The 27,853-nt window shown below is 39.2% G+C and overlaps 1 protein-coding gene across 16 annotated transcripts in view; it reads left to right on the top strand.

Moving 5' to 3' along the window:
* Positions 1–23,383, top strand: part of SNAP91 (synaptosome associated protein 91) — a 169,277-nt gene extending 145,894 nt beyond the window's left edge. For 15 of the 16 annotated variants that reach the window (XM_061427319.1, XM_061427322.1, XM_061427328.1 and 12 more), the window contains 3 exons: positions 14,222–14,305; positions 15,340–15,444; positions 19,933–20,029. In XM_061427319.1, the coding sequence (XP_061283303.1) occupies positions 14,222–14,305; positions 15,340–15,444; positions 19,933–20,025 (282 nt within the window). In that variant the 3' untranslated portion in view covers positions 20,026–20,029. Of the gene's footprint in view, positions 1–14,221; positions 14,306–15,339; positions 15,445–19,932; positions 20,030–21,969 lie in introns of those variants that run through there. The other variant, XM_061427323.1, reaches the window with a different exon arrangement.
* Positions 23,384–27,853: the final 4,470 nt, after the last annotated feature.

The following is a 27,853-nucleotide window of genomic DNA, read 5'->3' as shown; positions in this document are numbered from 1 at the left end:
ATCTGTTAATACTGCACATTGTCAAGAAATCTCATAATTTATATTATCACCAAATTAAAAGAACTCATTTTTCTATTCTCTTCTATGCAAAATTAAAGAGATGTTATACGCAGTCCTAAGTAGTTTATACTCTTCCCTGGTGGCTTAGATGGTAAAGCGTCTGCCTACAATGTGGGAGACCTGGGTTCAATCCCTGGGTCGGGAAGATCTCCTGGAGAAGGAAATGGCAACCCACTCCAGTATTCTTGCCTGGAAAATCCCATGGACGGAGGAACCTGGTTAGGCTACAGTCCATGGGGTCACAAAGAGTCAGACACGACTGGGATGCTGAGGATCTAGCGTTGCTCTTATCAGCAAGATAAAGCTGTTCAGTGTTTTGGTTTGGGTTTTTTTTTCAGTTAGGGTATAGTTGATTTACAATGTTGTGTTAGTTTCTACTGTACAACAAAGTGAATTAGCTTTGTGTGTGTGTGTGTGTGTATATATCCCTCCTTCTTGGACCTCTTTCCCACCTACCCACCCCCATTCAGTGTTTTTTTAACTGGTTAGTTAAAAAACAGTCATGGTGATAGCAAAGTCAAAGAAGAGGATAGGGGAGTGGAGGGAAAGGTGGTGAGAATACTGATATCTGGCAGATCAACCATAGGTTAAAAAAAAAAAAAAAAAAAAAGATTTGGAGCCAGAGGTGGAGAGTAAGATAAGAAAGAAAAGTCTCAGGCAGAATCCACTCAACTGGGGATTATTGTGAACAAACTCAGCAAGACACTGGCTGCCAGGTTTCTATATGGGGCAGTTTGCTGAGTAATGAGGCCATTATCCCCAAAGGGGAACAAGGGAAAAGTATTTTAAAGACAGTGTTGAGCTGGAGACCTTCCTTGACCATCACCTCCCCTAAGATGAAGATTTTAACCATACACAGTCAAGAATTCATCAGATACTTAACAAACAACTCTTTTGCTTCTCTGAGGCCACAAGGCCACCAGTTATCTGATTGGCAGGCAGCATCCTAGAGACTGAGATTAACATTCTCATTCCTTTTAAACCCCCAAACACCTTATTTTTGTTTATGGGGCAGAAAACTTTACACTGTTAATAATGAAACTCAAGAAAGTTAAAGACAGTAGACTTTAGCATAAAATGTCCACAGCAGCTGTGGAAAGAGAAATTAGAACAACAAAAGTAATCTTTTAGGAGGGCAGAGTTGCCTAAACAGAGTTGTAGTTCTGTTTCTTTTGTTTATTTTCCTTAACGTTCTAGGCAGCAATATGAAGGCAGTTATTTTTTCATTGTTAACCCTCACTTTGTCACAAAATTTTACTACCATTTGCTCCATTTAAAGCAGAACTGTACTTCCCGATCAAAATTCTGGTTTGCTTTCACTTTAATCATTCTGAGTTTCTCTGGCTTCCATCCACCCCAGTTCTCTCATAAAATGTCTCTTGCATTTTTCTATTCCTTAAATACGTTTGAGTCTCTTTTTCTAAGGACAGTCAAGAAAAAGAAGAGAGAGCTGAGATGTGTGCTTCAGAAGCAATGAGGGAGGGTTTGCAGGTTTTCCCATTAATCTGCAGGCCTTTGTTTTTGAGTAGGAAATGAAAGGTTGGATGTCAGGGTGAAGACCCTTCTGCTGCCTTTTATAGATTTTATTAAGAGACAAGAGCTAGGTTACTTTTCTCAGTTTGTTTTAAATTCCCCTTACATGCTGCTTAAAGGTACAACCCAAATTAGATGTAAAAACTTTTAACAGGACTGGCATACTATCATGGCCATCAATAGGGTTATTCATTCCTAGTTTTGAGCACAACAGACCTGCTCAGTTTCCATCAGACAAACTAGGAAGGTACTTGCAACTCAGAAATATGTGCATTTTGTAGAAGGCCATAGTTCTGCCCCTAAAACCAGCTAACCTTTATACATCTGTAGGTGAAACATTTTGTCGAGGATTAAAAAAGAAAATAATTTTTTAAACCTTAGGATAAATAATATTGAGGGGATAAATTACTGAGTTAATCTACCATTTGAACAAAATGACAAACTTAGACTCTCTTTAAATTTTTGACCCATTTATTTGATCAGGAATATCTGCAGATTCACTTTGTTTTGATAACTAGTTAAAAACCTTTTTGCTTTCACATCACTAAATCCTAATGATACAATTCTTGTAAAAAATACAATTGTTATTGTAAGGTACAATTCTGATAAAGCAATTCCAATCAGTGATACAATTCTTAGTCTGATGAGTAGCCTACCCCTAGACTGTTGAAATAATGAGTAGAGTGAATCTGAAATATAATATTTGTCTTATAGAGAAAGAAAAATAACTTTCCCTCTATCCTTCTAAGTTCTTAGTGGAGACTCCTGTAGTAACACATATTAACAAGAGAAAAACAGAAACTTGTTAACATGTATGCTTCATATATACACGGGAGATACCAAAGGGAAAAAATGAGTAACTCCCTGAGGTGGTCTGAGCCACTGGCTTAAATAACCATCTTCAGCTAAAAAACAAAAGAAAGAAAAATATAGGGTGGGCAGTTAATGGAGAGGTTACCAGGAAGAGCAGGTCAACAAAGGTAAGATTTGTTATACAGGGCTTCCCTGATGGCTCAGCGGTGTAGAATCCGACTGCCAGTGCAGGAGACAGAAGTTTGATCCCTGACCCAAGAAGGTCTCACGTGCCGCAGAGCAACTGAGCATCACAACCACTGCGTCTGTGCTCTAGAGCCTGGGAATTGCATACTGAAGCCCGCATGCCCTAAAACCTGTGCTCTGCAATAAGAGAAGCCACTGCAATGAGAAGCCTGCGCACTGCAACTAGAAAGGAGCCCACGCTTGCCGCAGCTAGAGAAAAGCCCGTGCAGCACCCACCAGAAATAAGTAAATAAATAGAATTATTTTTAAAATTCATTCTTTACGTTTAAGTCAATGACTTCTCTATTGATAAGAGATTCTCTTGTGATTTAGTCATCCTACTCTTCCTGGTACAGAAAGGGGGAGACCCTTAAGTGGGATCTCCTTTGTAAATCTAAACACACCTTACAAAAGTTTAATGTCTACTGTTGTCAGGGCTCCTCCTGCATCTGCTGTTCTTCAGAATAATCAGCTCATAAGAATCCTGGTTCCAAAAAACATATTGGGGGGATATTTTGCTACCCTTCAGTATTTTCTTTCTTTTAAAAAATGTTTTAGATAAATTTGTATAACATTAAGTTACAACTTTAAAAGTGTGTAATTCGGTGATTTTTAGTATTTTTTTGAAGTTGTAAAACTTACATTCTCTATAATTCCAGAATATTTCCATCACCCCAAAGAGGAACATGGTCTTTCCCAATTTTCTGCTTCCCTATTCCATGACATCCAAAAACTTACTGTTTCTGTGGATTTGCCTCTTCTAGATTTTTAATATAAACAGAATCCTACCCTAGGGAGTCTTATGTGCATGACTTCTTCCACTTAGCCTAATGTTTTCAAGGTTGATCTGTGTTGTAGCATGTAACAGTACTTCATTATTTTATGGCCGACAGTTCTGTTGTTTGGATATACCACATTTTGTTTGTTCATTCATTAATGAATGGACATTTGTGTTTCCACGTTTTGGCTATTATGAAAGATACTTCTATTATTTGTATACAAGTTTTGGTAAGGATATATATCCTCAGTTTCCTTGGGAATATACCTAGGAATGTAACTGTCAGGACTTGTGTGACTCTGTTGAGCTTTTTGAGGAACTGATGCACTTTACCAAGCAGCTGCATTATCTTATATATTTATACCATCAGTGCATAGGGTTTCAATTGTGACTTTCATATGAATTTCCTTAATGACTAAAGATCTTGAGAATCTTTTTATGTGCCTAATGGTCATTTGTATATCTTTTTTTTTTTTTGAGGAATGTGGTGAGTTCTAAGGGATCTTTATTATTCTGGATCAGATCAGATCAGATCAGTTGCTCAGTCGTGTCCGACTCTTTGTGACCCCATGAATCGCAGCACGCCAGGCCTCCCTGTCCATCACCAGCTCCCAGAGTTCACTGAGACTCACGTCCATCGAGTCAGTGATGCCATCCAGCCATCCCATCCTCTGTCGTCCCCTTCTCCTCTTGCCCCCAGTCCCTCCCAGCATTATTCTGGATACTAGATGCTTATGAGACATAGGATTTGCAAATATTTTCTCCCATTCTGTGAGTCACCTTCATTTTCTTGATAGTATATTTTAATGCACAAGTTTTAAATTCTGATAAACTCCAATTTTATCTATTTTTGTTGCTGTTGCTTGTGCTTTTGGTGTCATGTTCAAGAAACTGTTGCCTTGTCCAAGGTCTTAAAGATTTATACCTAGACTTCTTTCTAAGAGTTTATAATTTTATCTGTTACATTAGGTCTTTGACCTATTTTTTAGGCTCATTTTCATATGTGGTATGAGGTAGGGGTCCAAATTGTTTGTGTTGCATGCACAAACCCAGTTAATCTGAGAACCATTTGTTGAAAATACTGTTTTTTCAACAATATTCTTCACAGTCTTCTCAAATATCAGCTGACCGTAGATGTGTAAATTATTTCCAGACTCTCTATTCTGCTGTATGGATCTATGTGTCTGTCCTCATGCCAGTACCACAGTGTTTTCATCAATGTAGCTTAGTTGTAAGTTTTGAAACCAGAAAGTGTGAACGAACCAAATTCGTTCTTGTTTTTCAAGATTGTTTTGTCTATTCTGGGTCATTGGATTTCCATATAAATTTCAGGTTCAGATTGTCCGTTTTTCTAAGAGAAGTAGTTAAAGTTGATAGGGATTGAAATTTTGATAGGAATCACACTGAATCTATAAAGTGAATTGGGAAGTATTGTCATCTTAACAATAATAGTCTTTTAGTCGGAGAAGGCAATGGCACCCCACTCCAGTACTTTTGCCTGGAAAATCCCATGGATGGAGGAGCCTGGTGGGCTGCAGTCCGTGGGGTCGATAAAGAGTCGGACACAACTGAGCAACTTCACTTTGACTTTTCACTTTCATGTGTTGGAGAAGGAAATGGCAACCCACTCGAGTGTTCTTGCCTGGAGAATCCCAGGGACGGGGGAGCCTGGTGAGCTGCCGTCTATGGGGTCACACGGGGTCGGACACGACTGAAGCGACTTAGCAGCAGCAGCAGCAGTCCTTAATAGATTAGACGATGTCTATTTTGCAAGTTGTCTTTAATTTCTTCAACAATGTTTTATAGCTGTTAGTGTATAAGTGTTCTACTGTCTTGTTAAATTTATTTCTAAGTGTGTTATTTTTAATGCTGTTATAGATTAAATTTTTTGTAATTGCATTTTTTATTGTTCATTGCTAGTCTGAACACCACATTGATTTTTGTATATTTATTTTTTATCTTGCAACTTTGCTGAACTTGTTTATTAACTCTGATGGTTTTTTGTGTGTAAATTCTTTGATTTTCTCTATATAAGATAATGTCATCTGCAAGTAGAGATAGATTTGTTTCTTCCTTTTTTATTTGAATGCTGTTTCTTTTTCTTACCTAACTGCACTGACAAGATCTCCCAGTACCTCTTTATCTTGTTCTTAGGGAGAGAACTTTCAGTCATTCAATATTAAATATGATATTCAGTTCAGTTCAGTCCCTCAGTCGTGTCTGACTCTTTGTGACCCCATGAATTGCAGCATGCCAGGCCTCCCTGTCTATCACAAACTCCTGGAGTCCAGCCAAACCCATGTCCATGGAGTCGGTGATGCCATCCGACCATCTCATCCTCTGTCGTCCCCTTCTCCTCCTGCCCTCAATCTTTCCCAGCATCAGGGTTTTTTCCAGTGAGTCACCTCTTTGCATCAGGTGGCCAAAATACTGGAGTTTCAGCTTCAACATCAGTCCTTCCAGTGAACACCCAGGACTGATCTCGTTTAGGATGGACTGGTTGTATCTCCTTGCAGTCCAAAGGACTCTCAAGCGTCTTCTCCAAAACCACAGTTCAGAAGCATCAGTTCTTCTGCACTCAGCTTTCTTTATAGTCCAACTCTCACATCCATACATGACCACTGGAAAAACCATAGCCTTGACTAGATGGACCTTTGTCAGAAAAGTAATGTCTCTGCTTTTCAATATGCTCTCTAGGTTGGTAATACCTTTTCTTCCAAGGAGTAAGCATCTTTTAATTTCATGGCTGAAATCAGCATCTGCAGTGACTTTGGAGCCCCAAAAATAAAGTCTGACACTGTTTCCACTGTTTCCCCATCTATTTGCCATGAAGCAATGGGACCAGATGCCATGATCTTAGTTTTCTGAATGTTGAGCTTTAAGCCAACTTTTTCACTCTCCTCTTTCACTTCCATCAAGAGGCTCTTTAGTTCCTCTTCACTTTCTGCCATAAGGGTGGTGTCATCTGCATATCTGAGGTTATTGATATTTCTCCCGGAAATCTTGATTCCAATTGTGTTTCTTCCAGCCCAGCGTTTCTCATGATGTACTCTGCATATAAGTTAAATAAGCCGGGTGACAATATATAACCTTGACGTACTCCTTTTCCTATTTGGAACCAGTCTGTTGTTCCATGTCCAGTTCTAACTGTTGCTTCCTGACCTGCATGCAGGCTTCTCAAGAGGTAGGTCGTCGGAGAAGGCAATGGCACCCCACTCCAGTACTCTTGCCTGGAAAACCCCATGGACGGAAGAGCCTGGTAGGCTGCAGACCTTGGGGTCGCTAAGAGTTGGACACGACTGAGCGACTTCACTTTCACTCTTCACTTTCATGCATTGGAGAAGGAAATGGCAACCCACTCCAGTGTTCTTGCCTGGAGAATCACAGGGACGGGGGAGCCTGGTGGGCTGCCGTCTATGGGGTCGCACAGAGTCGGACACTACTGAAGCGACTTAGCAGCAGCAGCGGCCATAGATTCATCCATCATCAAATCACTGAACAGCATAATTAATTTTTTTACAATTAATGAACCTACAATGACACAACATACTCAAAAACCATAATTTACATGAGTCTTCACTCTTGATGTTGTATGTTAAATAGGTTCGAACACATATATGATGATATGAATCCTTCACACAGAGATTTTTTTCGATCCTAAAAATCCTCTGTGATTACCAAATTCATCAATTCATATTCTGGCAACCCAACACTGGCAACCACTTAACTTTTTATTGTCCCCATAGTTTTACATTATGCAGAATATCATATAGTTTGCAGATATCAGTTGTGTTCCTCAAGCAATTAACCTAACTTCTCTGAGCAATGGATCACTCATATGTAAAATGGAAGTCAGTATCATCTGCTTTAAAGAATTATTGTAAGAATGAGAGATTGCATATAAAGGTCACAGAGTAGGCAAAAATAAGCACTTTTTATTTCTTTGATATAGTAACAGATTCTTTTTTTTGTTTTTTTACCTTTACAATATTGTGTTGGTTTTGCCATGTGTCGACATGAATCCGCCGCAGGTGTGCACGTGTTCCCCATCCTGAGCCCTCCTCCCTCCTCCCTCCCCGTGCCATCCCTCTGGGTCGTCCAGATTCTTAAATCAACTTTATGGAATAGGGCCAGTGACCTTACTGCCATATAGTTGGAATCACAGAGAATATAGTTTTTTCAGATTATTTCACTTGTATTCAAGTTTGTTCAATATCATTCCATGGCTTTGATAGCTCACTTCTTTTTAGTGCTGAACAAAATCACTACAGATGGTGAATGCAGCCATGAAATTAAAAGATACTCCTTGGAAGGAAAGTTATGACCAACCTAGATAGCATATTCAAAAGCAGAGACATTACTTTACCAACAAAGGTCTGTCTAGTCAAGGCTACGGTTTTTTCAGTGGTCATGTATGGATGTGAGAGTTGGACTGTGAAGAAAGCTGAGCGCGAAGCATTGATGCTTTTGAACTGTGGTGTTGGAGAAGACTCTTGAGAATCCCCTGGACTGCAAGGAGATCCAGTCAGTCCATTCTGAAGGAGATCAGCCCTGGGATTTCTTTGGAAGGAATGATGCTACAGCTGAAACTCCAGTACTTTGGCCACCTCATGCGAAGAGTTGACTCATTGGAAAAGACTCTGATGCTGGGAGGGATTGGGGGCAGGAGGAGAAGGGGACAACAGAGGATGAGATGGCTGGATGGCATCACTGACTCGATGGAGTGAGTTTGAGTGAACTCCGGGAGTTGGTGATAGACAGGGAGGCCTGACGTGCTGTGATTCATGGGGTCACAAAGAGTCGGACACGAATGAGCAACTGAACTGAACTGAACTGAATATTTTATTGTTTGGGTATACTGCAGTATATTTATCCATTCATTTAGTTCTTCCCAATTTTGGCAATTATGAATAAAGTTACTAGGAACAACAACAACAACAAAAAAGAGGTAGGTCAGGTGGTCTGGTATTCTCATCTGTTTCAGAATTTTCCACAGTTTCTTGTGATCCACACAGTCAAAAGCTTTGGCATAGTCAATAAAGCAGAAGTAGATGTTTTTCTGAAACTCTCTTGCTGTTTCCATGATTCATCGGATGTTGGCAATTTGATCTCTGGTTCCTCTGCCTTTTCTAAAACCAGCTTGAACATCTGGAAGTTCATGGTTCACATATTGCTAAAGCCTGGCTTGGAGAATTTGGAGCATTACTTTACTAGCGTGTGAGATGAGTGCAATTGTGCAGTAGTTTGAGCATTCTTTGGCATTGCCTTTCTTTGGGATTGGAATGAAAACTGACCTTTTCCAGTCCTGTGGCCACTGCTGAGTTTTCCAAATTTGCTGGCATATTGAGTGTAGCGCTTTCACAGCATCATCTTTCAGGATTTGAAATAGCTCAACTGGAATTTCATCCCCTCCACTAGCTTTGTTCGTAGTGATGCTTCCTAAAGCCCACTTAGCTTCACATTCCAGGATATCTGGCTCTAGATGAGTGATCACACCATTATGATGATCTGGGTTGTGAAGATCTTTTTGTACAGTTCTTCTGTGTATTCTTGCCACCTCTTCTTAATATCTTCTCTTCTATTAGGTCCCTACCATTTCCGTCCTTTGTCGAGCCCATATTTGCAGAAAATGTTCCCTTGGTATCTGTAATTTTCTTGAAGCAATCTCTAGTCTTTCCCATTCTTTTGTTTTCCTCTATTTCTTTGAATTGATCACTGAGGAAGACTTTGTTATCTCTCCTTGCTATTCTTTGGAAGTCTGCATTCAGATGGGCATATGTTTCCTTTTCCCCTTTGCTTTTTGCTTCCCTTCTTTTCACAGCTATTTGTAAGGCTTCCTCAGATAGCCATTTTGCTTTTTTGCATTTCTTTTTCTTGGAGATGGTCTTGATTCTTGTCTCCTATAAAATGTCACGAACCTCCATCCATAGTTCATCAGGCACTCTGTCTTATCAGATCTAGTCCCTTAAATCTATTTCTCACTTCTACTGTATAAGGGATTTGATTTAGGTCATACTTGAATGTTCTAGTGGTTTTCTCCACTTTCGTCAGTTTCAGTCTGAATTTGGCAACAAGGAGTTCATGATCTGAGCCATAGTCAGTTCCTGGTCTTGTTTTTGCTGACTGTATCTTTGGCTGCAAAGAATATAATCAGTATAATATATAATATAATATAATAATAATAATAATAATATAATATATATTATTATATATTATATTATATTATAATTATTACATATTATATATATATAATATAATAATAATATAATAATAATAATATAATATAATCAGTCTGATTTCGGTGTTGACCATCTGGTGATGTCCATGTGTAGAGTCTTCTCTTGTGTTGTTGCAAGAGGGTGTTTGCTATGACCAGTGCATTCTCTTGGCAGAACTCGATTAGCCTTTGCCCTGCTTCATTTTGTACTCCAAGGCCAAATTTGCCTGTTACTCCAGGTGTTTCTTGACTTCCTACTTTTGCATTCCAGTCCCATATAATGAAAAGGACATCTTTTTTGGTGTTAGTTCTAGAAGGTCTTGTAGGTCTTCATGGAACTGTTCAACTTCAGCTTCTTCAGCGTTACTGGTCAGGGCATAGACTTGGATTACTGTGATATTGAATGGTTTGCCTTGGAAACGAACAGAGATCATTCTGTCGTTTTGAGATTGCATCCAAGTACTGCATTTCCGACTCTCTTGTTGACTATGATGGCTACTCCATTTCTTCTAAGGGATTCCTACCCACAGTAGTAGATATAATGGTCATCTGAGTTAAATTCACCCATTCCAGTCCATTGTAGTTCGCTGATTCCTAGAATGTCAACGTTCACTCTTGCCATCTCCTGTTTGACCACTTCCAATTTGCCTTGATTCATGGACCTAACATTCCAGGTTCCTCTGCAATATTGCTTTTTACAGCATCAAACCTTGCTTCTATCACCAGTCACATCCACAACTGGGTGGTGTTTTTGCTTTGGCTCCATCCCTTTATTCTTTCTGGAGTTATTTCTCCACTGATCTCCAGTAACATATTGGGCACCTACCAACCTGGGGAGTTCATTTTTCAGTGTCCTATCATTTTGCCTTTTCATACTGTTCATGGGGTTCTCAAGGCAAGAATACTGAAGTGGTTTGACATTCCCTTCTCCAGTGGACCACATTCTGTCAGACCTCTCCACCGTGACCTGTCCGTCTTGGGTGGCCCCACATGGCATGGCTTAGTTTCATTGAGTTAGACAAGGTCGTGGTCCATGTGATCAGATTGGCCAGTTGTCTGTGATTGTGGTTTCCGTCTGTCTGCCCACTGATGTCCTCTCTTAGTGCCTACCGTCTTACTTGGGTTTCTCTTACCTTGGACATGGAGTTATCTCTTCATGGCTGCTCCAGCAAAGCACAGCCACTGCTCCTTACCTTGGACATGGGGTAGCTCCTCCTGGCCACCGCCCCTGACCTCATTTGTAAATGCCCTTTATCAGGTGTAGGAATTCCCGTTCTATTTCTAGTTTATTTAGTGTTGTTGTGTCATGAATAGATTGTGGATTTTGTCAAATGCTTTTTCTGCATGTACTGAGATAAGTTTTTCTTTTATTTCTTATATTATTATATTACATTAATTGATCCAGCCTTACATTTCTGGAATAAATCTCACTTGGTCATGGTGTGTAATTCTTTTAATATGCTGCTAGATGTGGTATGCTAGTATTTTGTTGAGAATTTTTATATTTATATGTATAAAGAATTTGGCTGTAGTTTTCTTATGATGTCCTTGTCTGTATTTGGCATCACAGTAATACCAGCATCAAAGAATGATTGGAAAGTGTTCCTTTTCTGTTTTTTTGAGAGCTTGAGAAGGGTTTATATTAATTCTTCTTTATACCTTTAATAGAATGGACCAGTGAAGCCATCTGTTTCCGGGCTTCTCTGTGATCAAAAGTTTTTGATTACTAACTCAGTCTCTTTACTTGCTATACATCTATTTAGATTTTTTTATTTCTTCTTGAGTCAGGTTTGGTAGTTTGTGTCTTTCTTGGAGTTTGACTGTTACATCTAGATTATCTAATGTTTTAGCATATAATTTCTTATAATATATCCTTTTAATTCTTTTTATTTCTGTAAGATTGGTAGTAATATCTTCACTTCCTTTCCTGATTTTGGTCATTTAGGTTTCTCTTTTTTTCTTGTCTACTTAAAATTTTATTCATTTTATTGATCTTTTCAAAGATCTTTTCTTTCCTCTTTTGTTTTTCTGATCTTTTTTTTTTTTCATTTTTCTCTGCTCTAATTGTTTTTATTTGCTTTCTCTGCTCACTTTAGAATTAGTTCTTCTTTTTTGTAGTTTCTTATGGTAGAAGTTTAGATTATTGAGTTGAGATCTTTCTCCTGCATATAAGCTATATGTTCTTGTTTCTTTTTATATCTCATAATTTTTTTATTGGAACCTGGATACGTTGAATATTGTAATAAGGCAGCACTGAAAATCATGTTCTACCCTTCCCCAAGGTTTGTTGTTGCTACTTTTTTTGTTATTGTTGTTTTGCTACTTTGGTAGATTGAGTTATTTGCTTGTTTGTTTTGTCCTTTAGGTACGTCAGCTGAGAATTAGACAGATACTACTTAAACTCCTGGAACCAAAAATATCTCCTGGTATTTGCAGAGGGGCTCTGCGTGTGTGTTAGGCATGACTTGAGACTCAAACAGGCAGGTTGTAACTCTACCTTAGCAATTACTACTGCTTGCTTACAGCCTCCAAGTCAGCCCAGAGGCATCTCAAGTCTTTCCGGAGTATGTACATAGCCCTGGGCATGTGCAGGGCTCTCTAATTTCCCAGGAGGATGTCTGGATTTTTCAAACCCTTAATCCTCAAAGCATCTCATTCTCCAGCCTTTCCTCTGAGCTTCTTGTTTAGGCTGCTATTTGCCGTGACTGATATCCATTACCTGATACAGCAACAACTGAAAAATTTGCCTTTAAGTATTTTCCATAAATGTCTTCAGATAACAGCTTTAGCATTAGATGTGTTCCTGGTTTGGCAAGATAACAACAAGCCTTTTGAGCCAGTGTTTCTAGGAAGCTACCTAGACAAGAGACACGACAAAGCAAATAATTAAAATATTTTCTGCTCCTTGTGATACTATTCCTGGGAATGTGTGCTGTTATTTTCAAGGCTACAGCTGAACTGGAGGACAGTGTAAATTTCAAGGGATTGCAGTAGGGTTAATTTTATGCTTAAGGGAAGTATTAGGGGTTTTGGTATATGACTGAAAACTCTCAAACGTGAGCCTGAAATGGGATATGTGAACAGTATCATGTGTAGTCTTCTAAATGCTTCCTAAAACTTGGAATTAATTTTGGTCTTTGTACAAACGTACAACAGTCAGAGAGAAGCAAATATAACACAAAAAAGAATAATAAAAAACTGGGAATAAAATCACCATATGACCCAGCAGTCCCACTACTAGGCATATATCCTGAGAAAATCAAAACTGAAAAAGATACACGTACTCTAATGTTCATTGCATCTCTACTTAAAATAGCTAGAACATAGAAGCAATCTAGATGTCCATGGACAGATGAATGGATGAAGAAGCTGTGGTACATATATATAATGGAATATTACTCAGCCATATAATATAATGCCTTTGAGTAAGTTCTAATGAGGCGGATGAACCTAGAGCCTGTTAGACAGAGTGAAGTCAGAAAGAGAAAGATAAATATTGTATGGTTGGTTGGTGGTGGTTTAGTCGCTCAGTCGTGTCCAACTCTATGCCACCCCATGGACTGTAGCCCACCTGGCTTCTCTGTCCATGGGATTTCCCAGGCAAGGATACTGGAGTGGGGTGCCGTTTCCTTCTCCAGGGGATCTTCCCAATCCAGGGATCGAACCTGTGTCTCTTGCATTGGCAGGCAGATTCTTTATCACTGAGCCACCAGGGAACCATTGTATGGTTGGTTGGTGGTGGTTTAGTCGTTCAGTCGTGTCCGACTCTATGCGACCCCATGGACTGTAAATATTGTATACTAATGCATATATGGAATCTAGAAAGATGGTACCAATGAATTTATTTGCAGGGAAGCAATGGAGAAACAGACATAAAAAACAGACTTATGGACTCAAGGGGAGGAAAGAGAGGATGAGATGTATGGAGAGAGTAACGTGGAAACTTATATTACCATATGTAAAATAGATAGCCAATGGGAATTTGCTGTATGCCTCAGGGAACTCAAATAGGGGCTCTGTAACAACCTAGAGGAGTGGGATGGGGAGGGAGATGAGGGGAGGTTCAAGAGGAAGGGGACATATGTATACCTATAGCTAATTCATGTTGATATTTGGCAGAAAGCAACAATATTCTATGAAGCAATTATCCTTCAATTAAAAAATAAATAAATTTTTTTAAGTGAGGGGAAATGGAAACCAAGTTTTAAACATGTAAATGAAAGCATTCCTCAAATTTCTAATTCAATGCCTATTGGAGAATATAATGATTAGACAAAAAACAGTTTAGAAAAATTTGACTTCCTTACATTGAAGGGGGCATAAGTAGGTAGAGGGCATAAGCTGAGCCCTAATAGCCCCACAATGGTGAACGTCACGTTAGTCACCTTTGTATCACAGGCGTGGTACTAGTGCCTATTTTTAAAAGTGAAAACTGAAATTTGAGGTTTCTTTATATCTTGACACATACTTAGGAGCATGCATTTAAAAGTTATATTCTGTCCTTTTAAAGCCATATTGTATTGGTTCTTTTTGTTTGTTGTTTGTGTGTGTGTGTATGTACGTGTCTCTGTGTGTTTTGTGGGTTTTTTTGATAGCAAGGAGCTGTACCTCCAACCAGTTCAGTTCCTCCTGTTGCCGGGGCCCCATCTGTCGGACAACCTGGAGCAGGGTTTGGAATGGTGAGTGATGACCTGTTTTAAAAATTGTAATTAATACTTCTAAGGACTTTGCCAATCCCAGATTAACTATAGAGTATAATTCTCCCCATAACCCAGAAGAGTAAAATTTAAAAATTAAGTCATCTGCTTTAGACATTAAGTAGTCTACACAGGACATGATCAAGTCAGTTATAAGACACTTAAAATAATTTTCCATCATCAAAATAATTTTTGTAGTGCACTGATAATGTCATTTTTGGAGTTCTGTTTGCCAAACCAGTGACCTGGGCTCTTAGCTCAATCATCAGAAATCAACTTTTCATCAGTATACTGACTTTTCACTTACCACTTTATCACTAGCAAATTTTAGGGCCATTTCCCATAAAGAAATAAGTCTTTACCTCTTTAAGAACTATACATACAGAAGATAGATAAACAACAGCAAAGCCTTGTTGGGGTAAGGATGCTGTCTGGCCAGCCAGGCTCGTCAGGCACCTCAGGGTTCCCTGCCATCTGCCAGCCTCACAACACCCATCATTCTAAGTTACCAGTTGTAGGAACTTTTCTGGTGGTCTGGAGTTTCCAAGGTGGGCTCAGTGGCAGAGAATCTGCCTGCCTATGAAGGAGACACAGGTTCAATCCTTGGGTTGGGAAGATCCCCTAGAGGAAGAAATGGCAACCCACTCCAGTATTCTTTCCTCAGAAATCCCATGGATAGAGGAGCCTGGCGGGCTACAGTCCATGGAGTCGCAAAGAGTCAGACACAGTTGAGTGTGCACCCCAGTGGTCCAGTGGTTAAGAATCCATGCTTTCATTGTAAGGGTGCACAGGTTCAGTCCCTTGTCGGGGAACTAAGATCCCCACATGCCACACAGCACAGCCAAAAACATAAATAAAAATAAATGTAAGTAAGCATCTTTGTAAAAAATTACAAGTGATACTTTTTCACAAACCTGGATTCCTCAGCAATTTTCTTTAACATATTAAAGACATAAACGTCAGGGCATTGCCAGAGTGGACTCCACTCACACTGGGAACCCCTCTGCTTTTTTCAGCCTCCGGCGGGGACAGGCATGCCCATGATGCCGCAGCAGCCTGTCATGTTTGCACAGCCCATGATGAGGCCACCCTTTGGAGTTGCAGCTGTACCTGGCACACAGGTCAGTTTTTAAACGTCCACAAAAGAATGACGTTAATTTATAAGTGTAAGCTGTCATGTGACCAACAATTTAAAAATGTTTTTACCTGATGCCATCTTCATGGTTGCTGCTTGGGAAGAGGTAAAGGGAACAAGGAAGACAGATGAACAGTGGTGACATTTAAAGGAAAATGATAGAAAAACTAACTGTCCTAAGGTCCCTCCATTCCTTCCCTTAATTTGGAATGTTTCCTGAGAACTACCAGGTATTTAAAATATCTAGGCATTTATTCCAGGAAAAAATGAGTAGCTCTAATCCATCGTCTTACTACGAGTTCCTAGAGTTAGCCAAAATTAAGGTTAGGGACACCATACTCCTTGCTGCTAAGTTTGCCCAAGACTAGTGACACTAACTGCAGTGAGTCTGCCAAACTGTGAAGCCTAGATCTTTGGCATCTGGTCCCATCACTTCATGGCAAATGTATGGGGGAAAAATGGAAACAGTGTATTTCCTTGGGCTCCAAATTCACTGCAGATGGTGACTGCAACCATGAAATTAAAAGACACTTGCTCCTTGGAAGAAAAGCTATGACCAACCTAGACAGCATATTAAAAAACAGAGACATCACTTTACTGACAAACGTCTGTCTAGTCAAAGCTATGGTTTTTCCAGTAGTCATGAACGGATGTGAGAGCTGAACCATAAAGAAGGCTGAGTGCTGAAGAACTGATGTTTTCTATCTGTGGTGCTGGAGGACTCTTCAGAGTCCCTTGAACAGCAAAGAGATCAAACTGGTCCATCCTGAAGGAAATCAACCCTGAATATTCATTGGAAGGGCTGATGCTGAATGATCATTTGGTCACCTGATGCAAAGAGCTAACTCATTGGAAAAGACCCTGTTGCTGGGAAAGATTGAGGGCAGGAGGATAAGCGGGCAACAGAGCATGAGATGGTTGGATGGCATCACCGACTCAGTGGACATTGAGTTTGAGCAAACTGCAGGAGATGGTGAAGGACAGGGAAGTCTAGTGTGCTGCAGTCCATGGGGTCACAAAGAGTCAGACCCAACTGAGTGGCTCAACAACAACAAAGCCTGAGGGAGCAGTTCCCACAAGACTACCCTCATCAGACGCTTCAGGTCCCAAAGGCCACCCTCAACTTCAGACCAGCTGCCTGCAGATTTAAGGTTTCCCAGGACCACCCTCAGATTAGGCAGTTTTCTAGAAGGACTCATAGAACTCAGGGAAGCACTAACTTTATTTACAATGACAGTTTTATTATAGTGAAAAGATACAAACAGATACAGCCAAAAGAAGAGATGCACTGGGCAGAGTCTGAGAGGATCCCACATGCGGCTTCTTTGTCCTCAGGGATGCGTTACCCACCCGGCTTCACTGTGTGAGGATACACATGTAGTACTGCTAACCCAGGAAGCTTTCCTGAGCTTCAGTACACAGAGTTTTTATTAAGCTCTCATTATATGCGCCGAAAATTTGATGCTTTTGAACTGTGGTGTTGGAGGAGACTCTTGAGAGTCCCTTGGACTGCAAGGAGATCCAACCAGTCCATTCTGAAGGAGATCAGCCCTGGGATTTCTTTGGAAGGAATGATGCTAAAGCTGAAACTCTGGTACTTTGGCCACATCATACGAAGAGTTGACTCTGGAAAAGACTCTGATGCTGGGAGGGATTGGGGGCAGGAGGAGAAGGGGACGACAGAGGATGAGATGGCTGGATGGCATCACTGACTCAATGGACGTGAGTCTGAGTGAACTCCGGGAGTTGGTGATGGACAGGGAGGCCTGGCGTGCTGCGATTCATGGGGTCTCAAAGAGTCGGACACAACTGAGCGACTGATCTGATCTGATACAGGAATGACTAACTGAATTATGTCTCACGTGGTTGAACTCCATCTCCAGCCTCCCTCCCTCCCTCCCTGAAGGTCAGGTTCATATCCTGTGGGCCCAAAGACTGAACTGTAATCATATGGTTGATTTTCTGGCATGGCCAGCCCCCAACCCTGAGTTACCTAATTAGCATAAATTATCAGGTGTGGTGCCACAAATCCACTCTGAATAACAAAGACATTCCAGATGCTAGGTAAATTCCAAAGGTTTAGAAGTCATCGACCAGGGTCCAGGACAAAGGGCAAACCTCTCTTTAGATGAGGCCAAGTTTCTTACTATACAGCGTGCTACCTTTATTTGCAAAGATGCTAAAATATATGCACCTTGTTGAACTGTTTTGCTGCTAATAATGATGTTCATGCTGATAAATCACCCTTTGTTTATTCCTCTCATAAATGCCTGGCCCAAGGGAAGGGATATGTAGAACCAAAGAAGTTTTCACCATGAGAAATTGATTTAGGATGGAGGAAGAACATTATAACTGCTAGCACCGTGCTGAGCACTCAAAACACGTGGCTCTAAGATATTTTAAGGATATCAGTAAATGGTTTCACTTCTAGTGTATAATTTTTAATTTATCACGTGTGTTTATATTGTCTCAGCCTCACAATAGGAATCCTGTTGTGAACCTTCTGAATGTACTTTAATCCCCTTTTCTTCCTTGAATCATCTCTAAATTCTTTCTCTGCCTGTTCCCAAAATTGGCTTCAGTTTCTTTACTTTAACCCTTCAAAAGCCATAATGACCAGGAGAGTGGTAGTGGGTGTCCAAAAAGATAAATTTAAAAGGTAAGAGACTCCAGCCTTCAAGGCCATCACCAAAGCACTGGTTTCCTGAGAAATTTTCTCCTCTGCTCTGAGATAATGAATGTTGTTTGGGGTTGGGGAGGGTGGTGGGCGGGGAGTGGATATGAAGGGAGGTTTTGGGTTTCATAGTTGGGATTACAATCAATCTAGATATATTTAAATTCCAAGACAAACTCTCACTTATGAATATTTCCTTGATGGTTAAATATATCCATGACCATCTGCTGCCTTTTTGAAAAATAAAAATTGAAAGGATGTTACTGAGATTTTTTTAAAGTCTTATTGTATTTGGTGTGCTGAATGCTTTAGAAATAACACAGTTTTATTATATAAGGTAGTTTTCCTGCTTGTTACCAGTGTTGCATAGCATCAATTTGTTTACTTAATTCAAAGGATGAAAATGAAAAATAGATGATACAATGAAAACAGTGTTTTAATCATTTAATTGAATTTATGGTAATTTGGGAAACGGTATGCCATAGTTATACAATCTTTAAGCTGTATTCCTACATCAGAGAAGAATCATAGCTGATTAGATACTAGATAAGAAAGCAAACATGAGTTAGTAGCTTTGGAAGACATAGAAATTTTTCATTACTGGTGTGTGGACTCTTGCTCTGTAGGTCAGTTGGTTGGTGTCTCAATGTTATATCACCTAATTATTAATTATGGACCAGTCCTTGAGTTTCTTACCTTCCAAACAACTTTGACCCTTTATGTTTATTTTTTCCTGGCCCTTCCATGAGATAGGATCCCAGTTTTAAAAATGGAAATTTGACTGAAACATACTACAGTTAATAGTTTCTGGACAAAGGAACAAATCTAAAACTCCTTATTTCTGGAGCTTTGTTTACAGAACCAAAAAAGAAAACATACATCCCTGCCCTTCAGTCCCAGGTTCCTGAGTTTCCATCTTGTTACAGCCATAGAAGATTAATTAGCTCAAAGGATATATGTTAGTTATTGTTCTATGTAGACTCCGTGACCTTTTTCAAGGCCTTGAACCCTAACATTCCTGCAAAAGCCTGTTCCCAAATCTTATGTTTGTCACACAATGAAATAATTCAGGTATTCATTAAACAGAAACAAGGTAAGTAAATTTTTGGTTGCTTTTGCTTCAGGTTTAGTATAATTCTTCTCTGTAGTATCTAGTAATTAATCTTCTCTACAAGCTGGATAGGCAAAATTAGAATTTGGTGACATTCACAACTAGATTATTTGCTCATCTGAAAGCAAACAGTGCCCCCAGATTTGACAGGTGTTCACTTAAAATACTTTATATGAAATTCTAGTCTATTTAGCTAATATTTTTAAGTAATTTCTTAAGTGACTTTCTGCAAGCTGTTTTCTTTCCATTTTTCCTTCAAACTCACTCTCACTCTGAGAAAAGTCATTTATATTCCTTTATTAGTTTAGAGGTACTAATAACTCAAAGTCACAATGCTTTGAATAGAGAAGTTGTTTTTTTCACTATGTATTCATAATAGCTTTAATGTGACTAGTTTTTCACATCTTCCCTAACTAATATCCATATTGTTCTACAAGAGTCCTCAAATTTTACTTTGGCTAAATTTGATGTCAAATAATTTCAAGAAAGCCAATATCCTTTGAAGTGTGTTTTTTAAATCTAAAATCCAAAACAACCCTATGACTTAAGTAGAACAAAGTAGATTGTGTAAACTTTTAGCCATCTAATCTCCTGCATGTTTGTTTTCTATGGTATGTGCTTGGCCTAATGCTTATCTATCTCTGTTTGCTTTCTGTTTCCACTGTCTTGGGCTGGCTTTTCCTCGTTAGCTTTCTCCAAGCCCTACACCTGCCTCTCAGAGTCCCAAGAAACCTCCAGCAAAGGACCCATTAGCGGATCTTAACATCAAGGATTTCTTGTAAACAATTTAAGGTATCTAATATTGAGCTTTTCCTGTGGGCTTGTAATAGTGACCTATGCTATGCTTAGCTATTTTATTAGGTATAATATTTGTACTTCTGTGTCTTTAATACATATATATAATAATAATTGTTTGAATGTGTATGCTTTTGAAATCCATATTGAAAGCTATCTTTGTCAGTGATTTTTTAATCTTACTTAATTTGCAAAATTAAGAGGGAGAGAAACCTCCAAACTGTCCTTACCCTGGAAAGCACATAGATTATACTAATAAAGCAAAAGTTTGCCCAAGCTACTTCATAAATTAGAAAATTACTACTGCATTCTATGATGACTAGAATTTATAGGAAGGTAACATTTATAATACATCATTTAGAAACTAAGAATATATTTGGTGACAATTGTAATTTTAATTTGCTTATTCTTTTTGGCCTCATCAAGTAAAACTTAGATTACCCTTTGTATGTCTGCATTGAGGCAAAATTTTCATTTCTAACATTCTAGTTTTAAATTTCTAATATAATTTGTGAAAGTACGTTATGGCTAATAGTGGACTTATAGAAGGAAACTAATGAAGACAATTTGCTGTTAACCCCAGAACCTGACACAGTGGATAGCTTCTCAACAAATATTAAGTTGGCCAAAAAGTTCATTCAAATTTTTCATGTTACAGAAAAACCAGAGCGACCTTTTTGGCCAACCCAATACTTGCTGAATGTGGGTGAACGCTAGTAGTGATGCTTTTCATTTACACAGTATTTTTCATTCTTCCCAATAATTAACTCTTTGATCACCTCTGTTGGAGATCAAACCCTGCAGGATAAGCTAGCCAGATACTCTGGCCTCCATTTCACAGCTAAAGAAACTGTCCCTTGGCAGTAAGTGATTTGCCCAGGGTCACACTGGAAAAGAAGGATGAGTGTTGAAGTTTTTGAACCCCTGTCTGGTGTTCTTTTTATCATACGTCTACTATATATATTTTTTTAAACTTCTTCTGATGCCTATGATGAATTTCGTGCATTTCTGCCTTGTGATTTTTTTTCTTCATACAACATTAATGATTTATCATTTTAAGGCCTTGACATCTCAGCCAAGTAATTCTCCTTGAGCCCAACTTTTCTGTTCTACTTTGGGCTGGATTGGGCTGAGGTAGGCATCATGAAGATGTAGATGCATAAATAAGACAACAAGCACTTATTTCTTAGCAGCTGAAGTTTCAGAAATGATCAGGAGTGCAGCAGGAAGCAGCACTTGTTATTCAGAAATGTTGCTGTCGGCATGTGCTGAAATTCTGAGAAGTGCCTGAAACAGAAGTGCCTGAGACACCCTCTGCTCTCAGATTCAGTCAAAAGAGGGACAGACACAGACTATGTTACAAAGGAGAGTTACGCCCATGCCTAAGCCTGAAGACCCCAGGAAGGGTTTCCTGCAGAGATGACACAGCATGGGAGATAGCAGCGAGGGGAGAGGGCGTGTAAATGAAGGCTTTGCATCCCTGGGGATGTCTCCCCACTCTGTTCTGTCACTTGTACAAGTACTTAGTGGCTCCTTGAAAACCTTAAACGGAGTCCTTGCCCTCCCCCCTCTTTATCACTGCCCTTTTTTAAGGTTAACTGTATTTAATTGATACTGAATGTCTTGCTAAGATTTTTTCTAAGTATACTTAGAAATTGGAAATTGGATACTTTCTAAGTATCCAGTTTCCAAATTTTGCCAATAGAATTTGCTTACTTAAAATGAAGCTATACATTGAAAAAAAATTGTTTTTAATTTTCCTGGATGAAATTTTAAGCTTGTCTTAAAGAATTGTGTAAAGTGTTTAAATGTGACGTTGGTAATATGAAGACCTGCTGTGTAAAACAGCAAAGTAAAATTGCAAGGAAGGTAAAATGTTTGAGAACTACATAATTCCGTTTTCTAATTCAAGTGCTTTTTTATCTTTACAGCTGCAATTTTTGTGACTGAATAGGAAAAAAAATAATGACTTTGGAGACTTCAAATAAAATTGATGCTCAGAGTTTCAAAGGGAGCCACCAGTACCAATCCCAATGCTTATTCATAACTTCTCTTCCAAAATGTGTAGCACAGCTGTGAAAGTGAACATTAGGAATGTGTACTACCTTAGCTGTTATCCCTACTCTCAAAGCTGTAGTGTATGTGGGTCCTTCGTGTGTTGCGTGACGTAAACAATGAATGGATGTTTCTGATGCCTTCAGTGCTCTCTGGACCTCGCCCATGGACGGATGACGCAGCTGTTGTGTGGTGAGCCACTGGGAAAGACGTGTCTGTGTTTTTGAAGGTTTCAATGTATATATAACTTTTGGACACACCTGAACTCTCCCCATAAATTCTCTTTTCTTCTGTATCTGCGTTACAAATATAGTGTGATAATATTGGATAGTAAGGAAAACACTCTTAAATATACAGAACTTTTTTCGGTGTGGAGTACACTTTTCCAATCACAGGAACTTCAGCTGTGGTGGGAAATGTTTATTTTTGTGGCACTGTATATGTTAAGAAATTTTATTTTAAAGAAAATATAAAGGTTAATGTCCATAACAAATATTTCCCCTCAAAGCTACCTTAATCAAGAATGAAAAACCATATGGGAAGAATTCCATATTTAATCACTGCTGTATTAAATTATCTATTTTAATTATGTTTGACAGGTTTTGCATCTAAATTGACCTACTTGTTCATTCTTGATTCAGTGCACTGAAAGTAAAGGGTCTGTTTCCATCTTGTCTGTGAAAATGCAATTAGAAGTGTGCTATTCAAGTGATTATGAAGGCACCCCAAGGTATAGCTGTAATTTAAAGTTTACTGCAGATCTGTTTATTTTCTTGTGGGGTTTCTGTACATCTGTTAATTTAGTATTTCTTTGTGTGTTCTGTAGACTAGTGTTCTTCCATTCCTCAATTGAGCGCAAAGTAGGTTTTGTTGTACCATTGTGATTAGAATTTAAACTAAATCAGAGAATTGTATTCTTTACTGTACATACTGTATTCTTTAATTTTTAAGTTGTCGTCACATTGTCTGTGCTGATGGCTTGGCTTAAGATTTTGATGCATACATGAGGTCACTGTTGATCAGTGTTGCTAGTGGCTTGGCCGCTCTTTGTTAAAGCATATTGGGTTGGAAAGGTGTTTGCCTTTTTTTCAAATTACTCAATAGATGTATGGTACCATTTAAAAGTGGTTGTATCTGAATTTACTGTGGGGATAACATACACTGTAATGGGGAAAATTACCTAAAACCAATTTCAACATGGCTTTTCTTTGTATTTCAGTTCAAAAATCCAGTGCATGTACGCCCTCTGAGATGCAATAAACACCTCAAACAAAGAAAATGCAAACATCATCTTTTTCTCTTTGATTATTTTTAATGGGAAAAAGCCTGTTTCAGATGACACACATATCATATACAAAATATTGCAAATGTTAAACCATTTAGGATGAGAAATACAGTCTGTGCCAACATAGTTTTGATTCTTTTTCAATAAAGTCAAAGTAAGGGGAAAAAAAAACCATTTTAATCAGCTGTCATTAAACTTGGGACTCCATGGCTGCTGCCAAATAAATTTAAACCCCATATTTCAAAAAAGAAAAGGATGAACTTTCTTTTAAAATATGCAATTAAATTCTTATATTTGCCTGAATTTTCTGTGGAAGTTGAAGAGTTAATTATTTTGGGTCATAGTTTCCTTACTCATGGGCTTCCCTTGTGGCTCAGCTGATAAAGAATCCACCTGCAATGCGGGAGACCTGGGTTTGATCCCTGGGTTGGGAAGATCCCCTGGAGAAGGGAAAGGCTACCCACTCTAGTATTCTGGCCTGGAGAATTCCATGGACTGTATATCCATGGGGCTACAAAGAGTTGGACACAACTGAGCAACTTTCACTTCACTTCCATACTCACACACTGGCATGCACAGATACTCAGACACAAAATCGAGATTAGCCAGTTTTAGTAAAATTGCATGACTTGATGCTTATAACTAGATTGTTACAATGTCTCAAAAAGTAGTCTAATCTCAAATAGAAGTGTTCCTCAAATAGAAAGTGAAAGTGAAAGTCTCTCAGTCAAGTCCGACTCTTTGTGACCGCATGGACTATACCGTCCATGGAATTCTCCAGGCCAGAATACTGGAGTGGGTAGCCTTTCCCTTCTCCAGGGGATCTCCCCAACCCAAGGATCAAACCCAGGTCTTCCTCATTGCAGGTGGATTCTTTATCAGCTGAGCCACAAGGGAAGCCCAAGAAAACTGGAGTGGGTAGCCTGTCCCTTATCCAGCAGATCTTTCTGACCCAGGAATCAAACCAGGGTCTCCTGCATTGCAGGTGGATTCTTCACCAACTGAGCTATCAGGGAAGCCATTTTTCCTCAAATAGAAGCATATTTCTATTTCTAAATTGTTTTTCTCTGAGTTACCTAGGATTTCTGTCTTGAGAACTAGCTTTCAGAAACTACTATCTGATTATATATGATTTTTATAGATTATAGTATGATCATATGTTACTTTGTGAGCATATTGTAATAAAATGTATTTCAGATTATAAATAATTTTAAGCTTTTAGTATTGCATTTTTAATATGCTTTGTCTGTTCATTGGCCCATGTGGTATAAATTCTTAATAGACAAAGATATAAGAGCATTATTTTTAAATTGGACGCTGAAACCTTACTGTGCTAAGATTCTTCATGTCCTTGTTGGGAGAATTATCTCATAGAAGAGATGCTGGATAAGGGCCTCTGCTCAAACAACTCATCTTTCTGGAGAACCTTCAACACAAGTCCGTTTTACCCATGTGTTCTTCTACGTGGTAAGGGTGTCTGTGCTACCTCACCTGGGCTCTGCATGCATGCACACCTGAGCACAAGTACCCTATTTGGGTTGTGACCACACCACTGCTCACACAAGGCATCAGTTTGCCAGCCAACACATGGCCTTCTGCCTAAATCCCCTCTCCAACCCCACGGTGTGACTCACTCCTCAGTCCATCATGGCTCCCTACCATCCTCTTCTCAGGGCCCAACTTTCATTAGCCTTGACAGCACTTGACATACTGTGTTATCATTGTCTGAGAAGGTGGCTTCTGCCCTGGCCATTTGGGAGCATGAAAGGCGGGAAACGTTTTCTCTTGTTCAAACCTTTAGCAACTAGCACTTCAGTAGGCGTGTGTCTGAAGGATAAACATAATGTTAGTTCTTAGAGGCCTTACCACTTGGCTGGATACTGCTCAGCTGTTACCATATTTCTGATGACTGAAGAATAATTCTTGTAGTGCATTTATTGTCAAATGTTACTAGAATTTGAATAGCTCTCTCTCAGCTCATTGCAATGGAAAAATTAACACCAATTGAAAACCCATCTTGAGTTGAAGGTTTGAATTACTTCATATATGGTGAAGTAATTACTAGTGGTTCTCTTAGTACGAAAGTGTCTCCGCTGTTCTCTTTCATGTTATTTATTGTGCTTTTAAAAAAAAGGAATAGAAACTTTGAGGGAGGAATCATGGGGTTCAGAAGAGGAAGAAAGGAGTGGACATGAAAAAATACATGAAAAGTTTGAATCACAGAAAGATAAAATGTGTAAAGTCCTCTTTCTGCCTCTTAAATAGACACACCTTTAACAATAGGTCCCTAGATTTTGAAGTGGAAAAAGAGCATGGTCTTGGAGCAGTAATGACAGTGTTTTCATGTGTGGAAGTGGTTGATTAAATGTGTGTTGTCTTGGTTTAAAAGTCATGTTGGTCTATACTTCTGAGGCAGCAGGCTTTGCGGTAGTTTGTTACTCATCCTCTTGGACTGTAAGAAAACTTCTGTTTCTCATAGCCTTGCTGACAGCACCTTTCACTGCTGTATACACTATTCAGGTCTCCCGTATGAGTGAAATGTGTGAGGGAGCAAGATTGTGTGATTTAGTGATAATGGTCACTAAACTCTCAGAGCTACAACACTAAATCATGCACCATTTACAACATGTCTCTTCAAGTGATTCTGAAATAGGAAACCATGCTATCATTGATTCTATAATTAAATATTCTATATCCGATCACAGAACAGAGGTGTTCAAACTCTGTATTTTCAGAACTAAAATTTGAAAAAAAAAATTTTTTTTGTTTTGGCCACACCGCCTTGTGGGATCTTAGTTCCCCAACCAGGGATCAAACCCAGGCCCCTTGCCATGGACACGTGGAGTCTAACCACTGAACTGCCAGGGAATTCCCTGAAATGTATTTGTTTGTATGGCTTATGTCTGTCAATACTTACTATGTTAGAAATTAAAACTGAGAATATTTTAAAATTTTTAATTCATTTTAAAAAATATTAAAACTATTCTATAGTAACATTGCTGCTGAGTCACTTCAGGCATGTCCGACTCTGTGCGACCCCATAGACGGCAGCCCACCAGGATGCCCCGTCCCTGGGATTCCCCAGGCAAGAACACAGGAGTGGGTTGCCATTTCCTTCTCCAATGCATGAAAGTGAAAAGTGAACGTAAAGTCGCTCGGTCGTGTCCAACCCTCAGCGACCCCATGGACTGCAGCCTTCCAGGCTCCTCCATCCATGGGATTTTCCAGGCAAGAGTACTGGAGTGGGGTGCCATCGCCTTCTCCGATAGTAACATTAGTGAAATATTTTTATGAAAAGTCCCAATTTAAAAAATTAGAGTGACATTGTTTTGCTATCTTTAACCTCTTTAATGGTAGACTTAACAGAAGACAGCTACCTTTTTATATGTACTTCTTCATTCAGTCTGTTGCAATATGTCATGTAGTCATGGAATATTTTACTGTGAGCACACTTGTGGAAAAAATGAGCATCTTAGTATTATTATGAAAACAGTTTTTACCATACAATATGGCTATAAAAATTATTTTGACCTCACAGACCCTCTAAAAGCATCCGTGGGTTCCGCAGGAGTCCCCAGACCATGCTTGGAAAACCGCTTCTTCAGATCTCAAAGAACTGTTTCTGGGACTTCCCTGGTGGTCTAGTGGTTAAGACTCCACGCTTCCACTTTAGAGGGCGTGGGTTCCATCCCTGGTTGGGGAACTAAGATTCCACATGATGCACAGCATAGCCACACATACAAGAATATTGTCCTCATGTTCTTTGAAAGAGAGAAAATTGGCTAGTTGACAAATTGTATCGTTTTCTACATGTGTGAACAGAATAACCCCACCACCACCACTGTCTTCTGTTCAATGTCTTTCCAAATGCCCTCCTCCACTGCCCCTACGTTACTTCTTAAGGGATGCTGAGGCATGTACAGGAATGAAAATTCTGCATCAAACTCCACAGAATCCCTGCTCAGGCACCCGCTTTCACCTTAGCCAAGTTACATAAGTTCTCTAGGTTTTGTTTTCTTGTCTGGAAGGGAGAAAATTTAATCTATGTACTTACTCTTCCATGAAATAATACCTGGAAAATGCTTGACACAAAGGCAGTGCTCTATAAATATGACTGTTGTTATTTTTAAGCATTATTACTGTTATTTTTGCTATAGATTTTGTCATTTGTCTACAACTTTTAAGAACACAAAAGGATGGCTATGGTAGTATAAAAAATAGTCCTAGGAATATTCTTTAGTAAAATACAATCACCAGAAGTTCTAAATGTGTTTTAAAATTTGGTCAACATTAAGTGCCTGTTACACATATAAATACAACTCAAAATTCAACTCAGAGCTGGAGGATGAGGTACCTGGACATGGTACAACCCAGCATCCAGCACAGAATTACTCTTGATTCCCTAGAGCTGCCTCCTGAGCACACTTTCCAGTATCTAACGACGCTGTTAAAGGGCCTCCATGAAAGATGCTGAT

Source organism: Bos javanicus, chromosome 9 (genome assembly GCF_032452875.1).
Source record: "Bos javanicus breed banteng chromosome 9, ARS-OSU_banteng_1.0, whole genome shotgun sequence".
NCBI lineage: Eukaryota > Metazoa > Chordata > Mammalia > Artiodactyla > Bovidae > Bos > Bos javanicus.
This window is presented reverse-complemented; position numbering and strand designations above follow the sequence as displayed.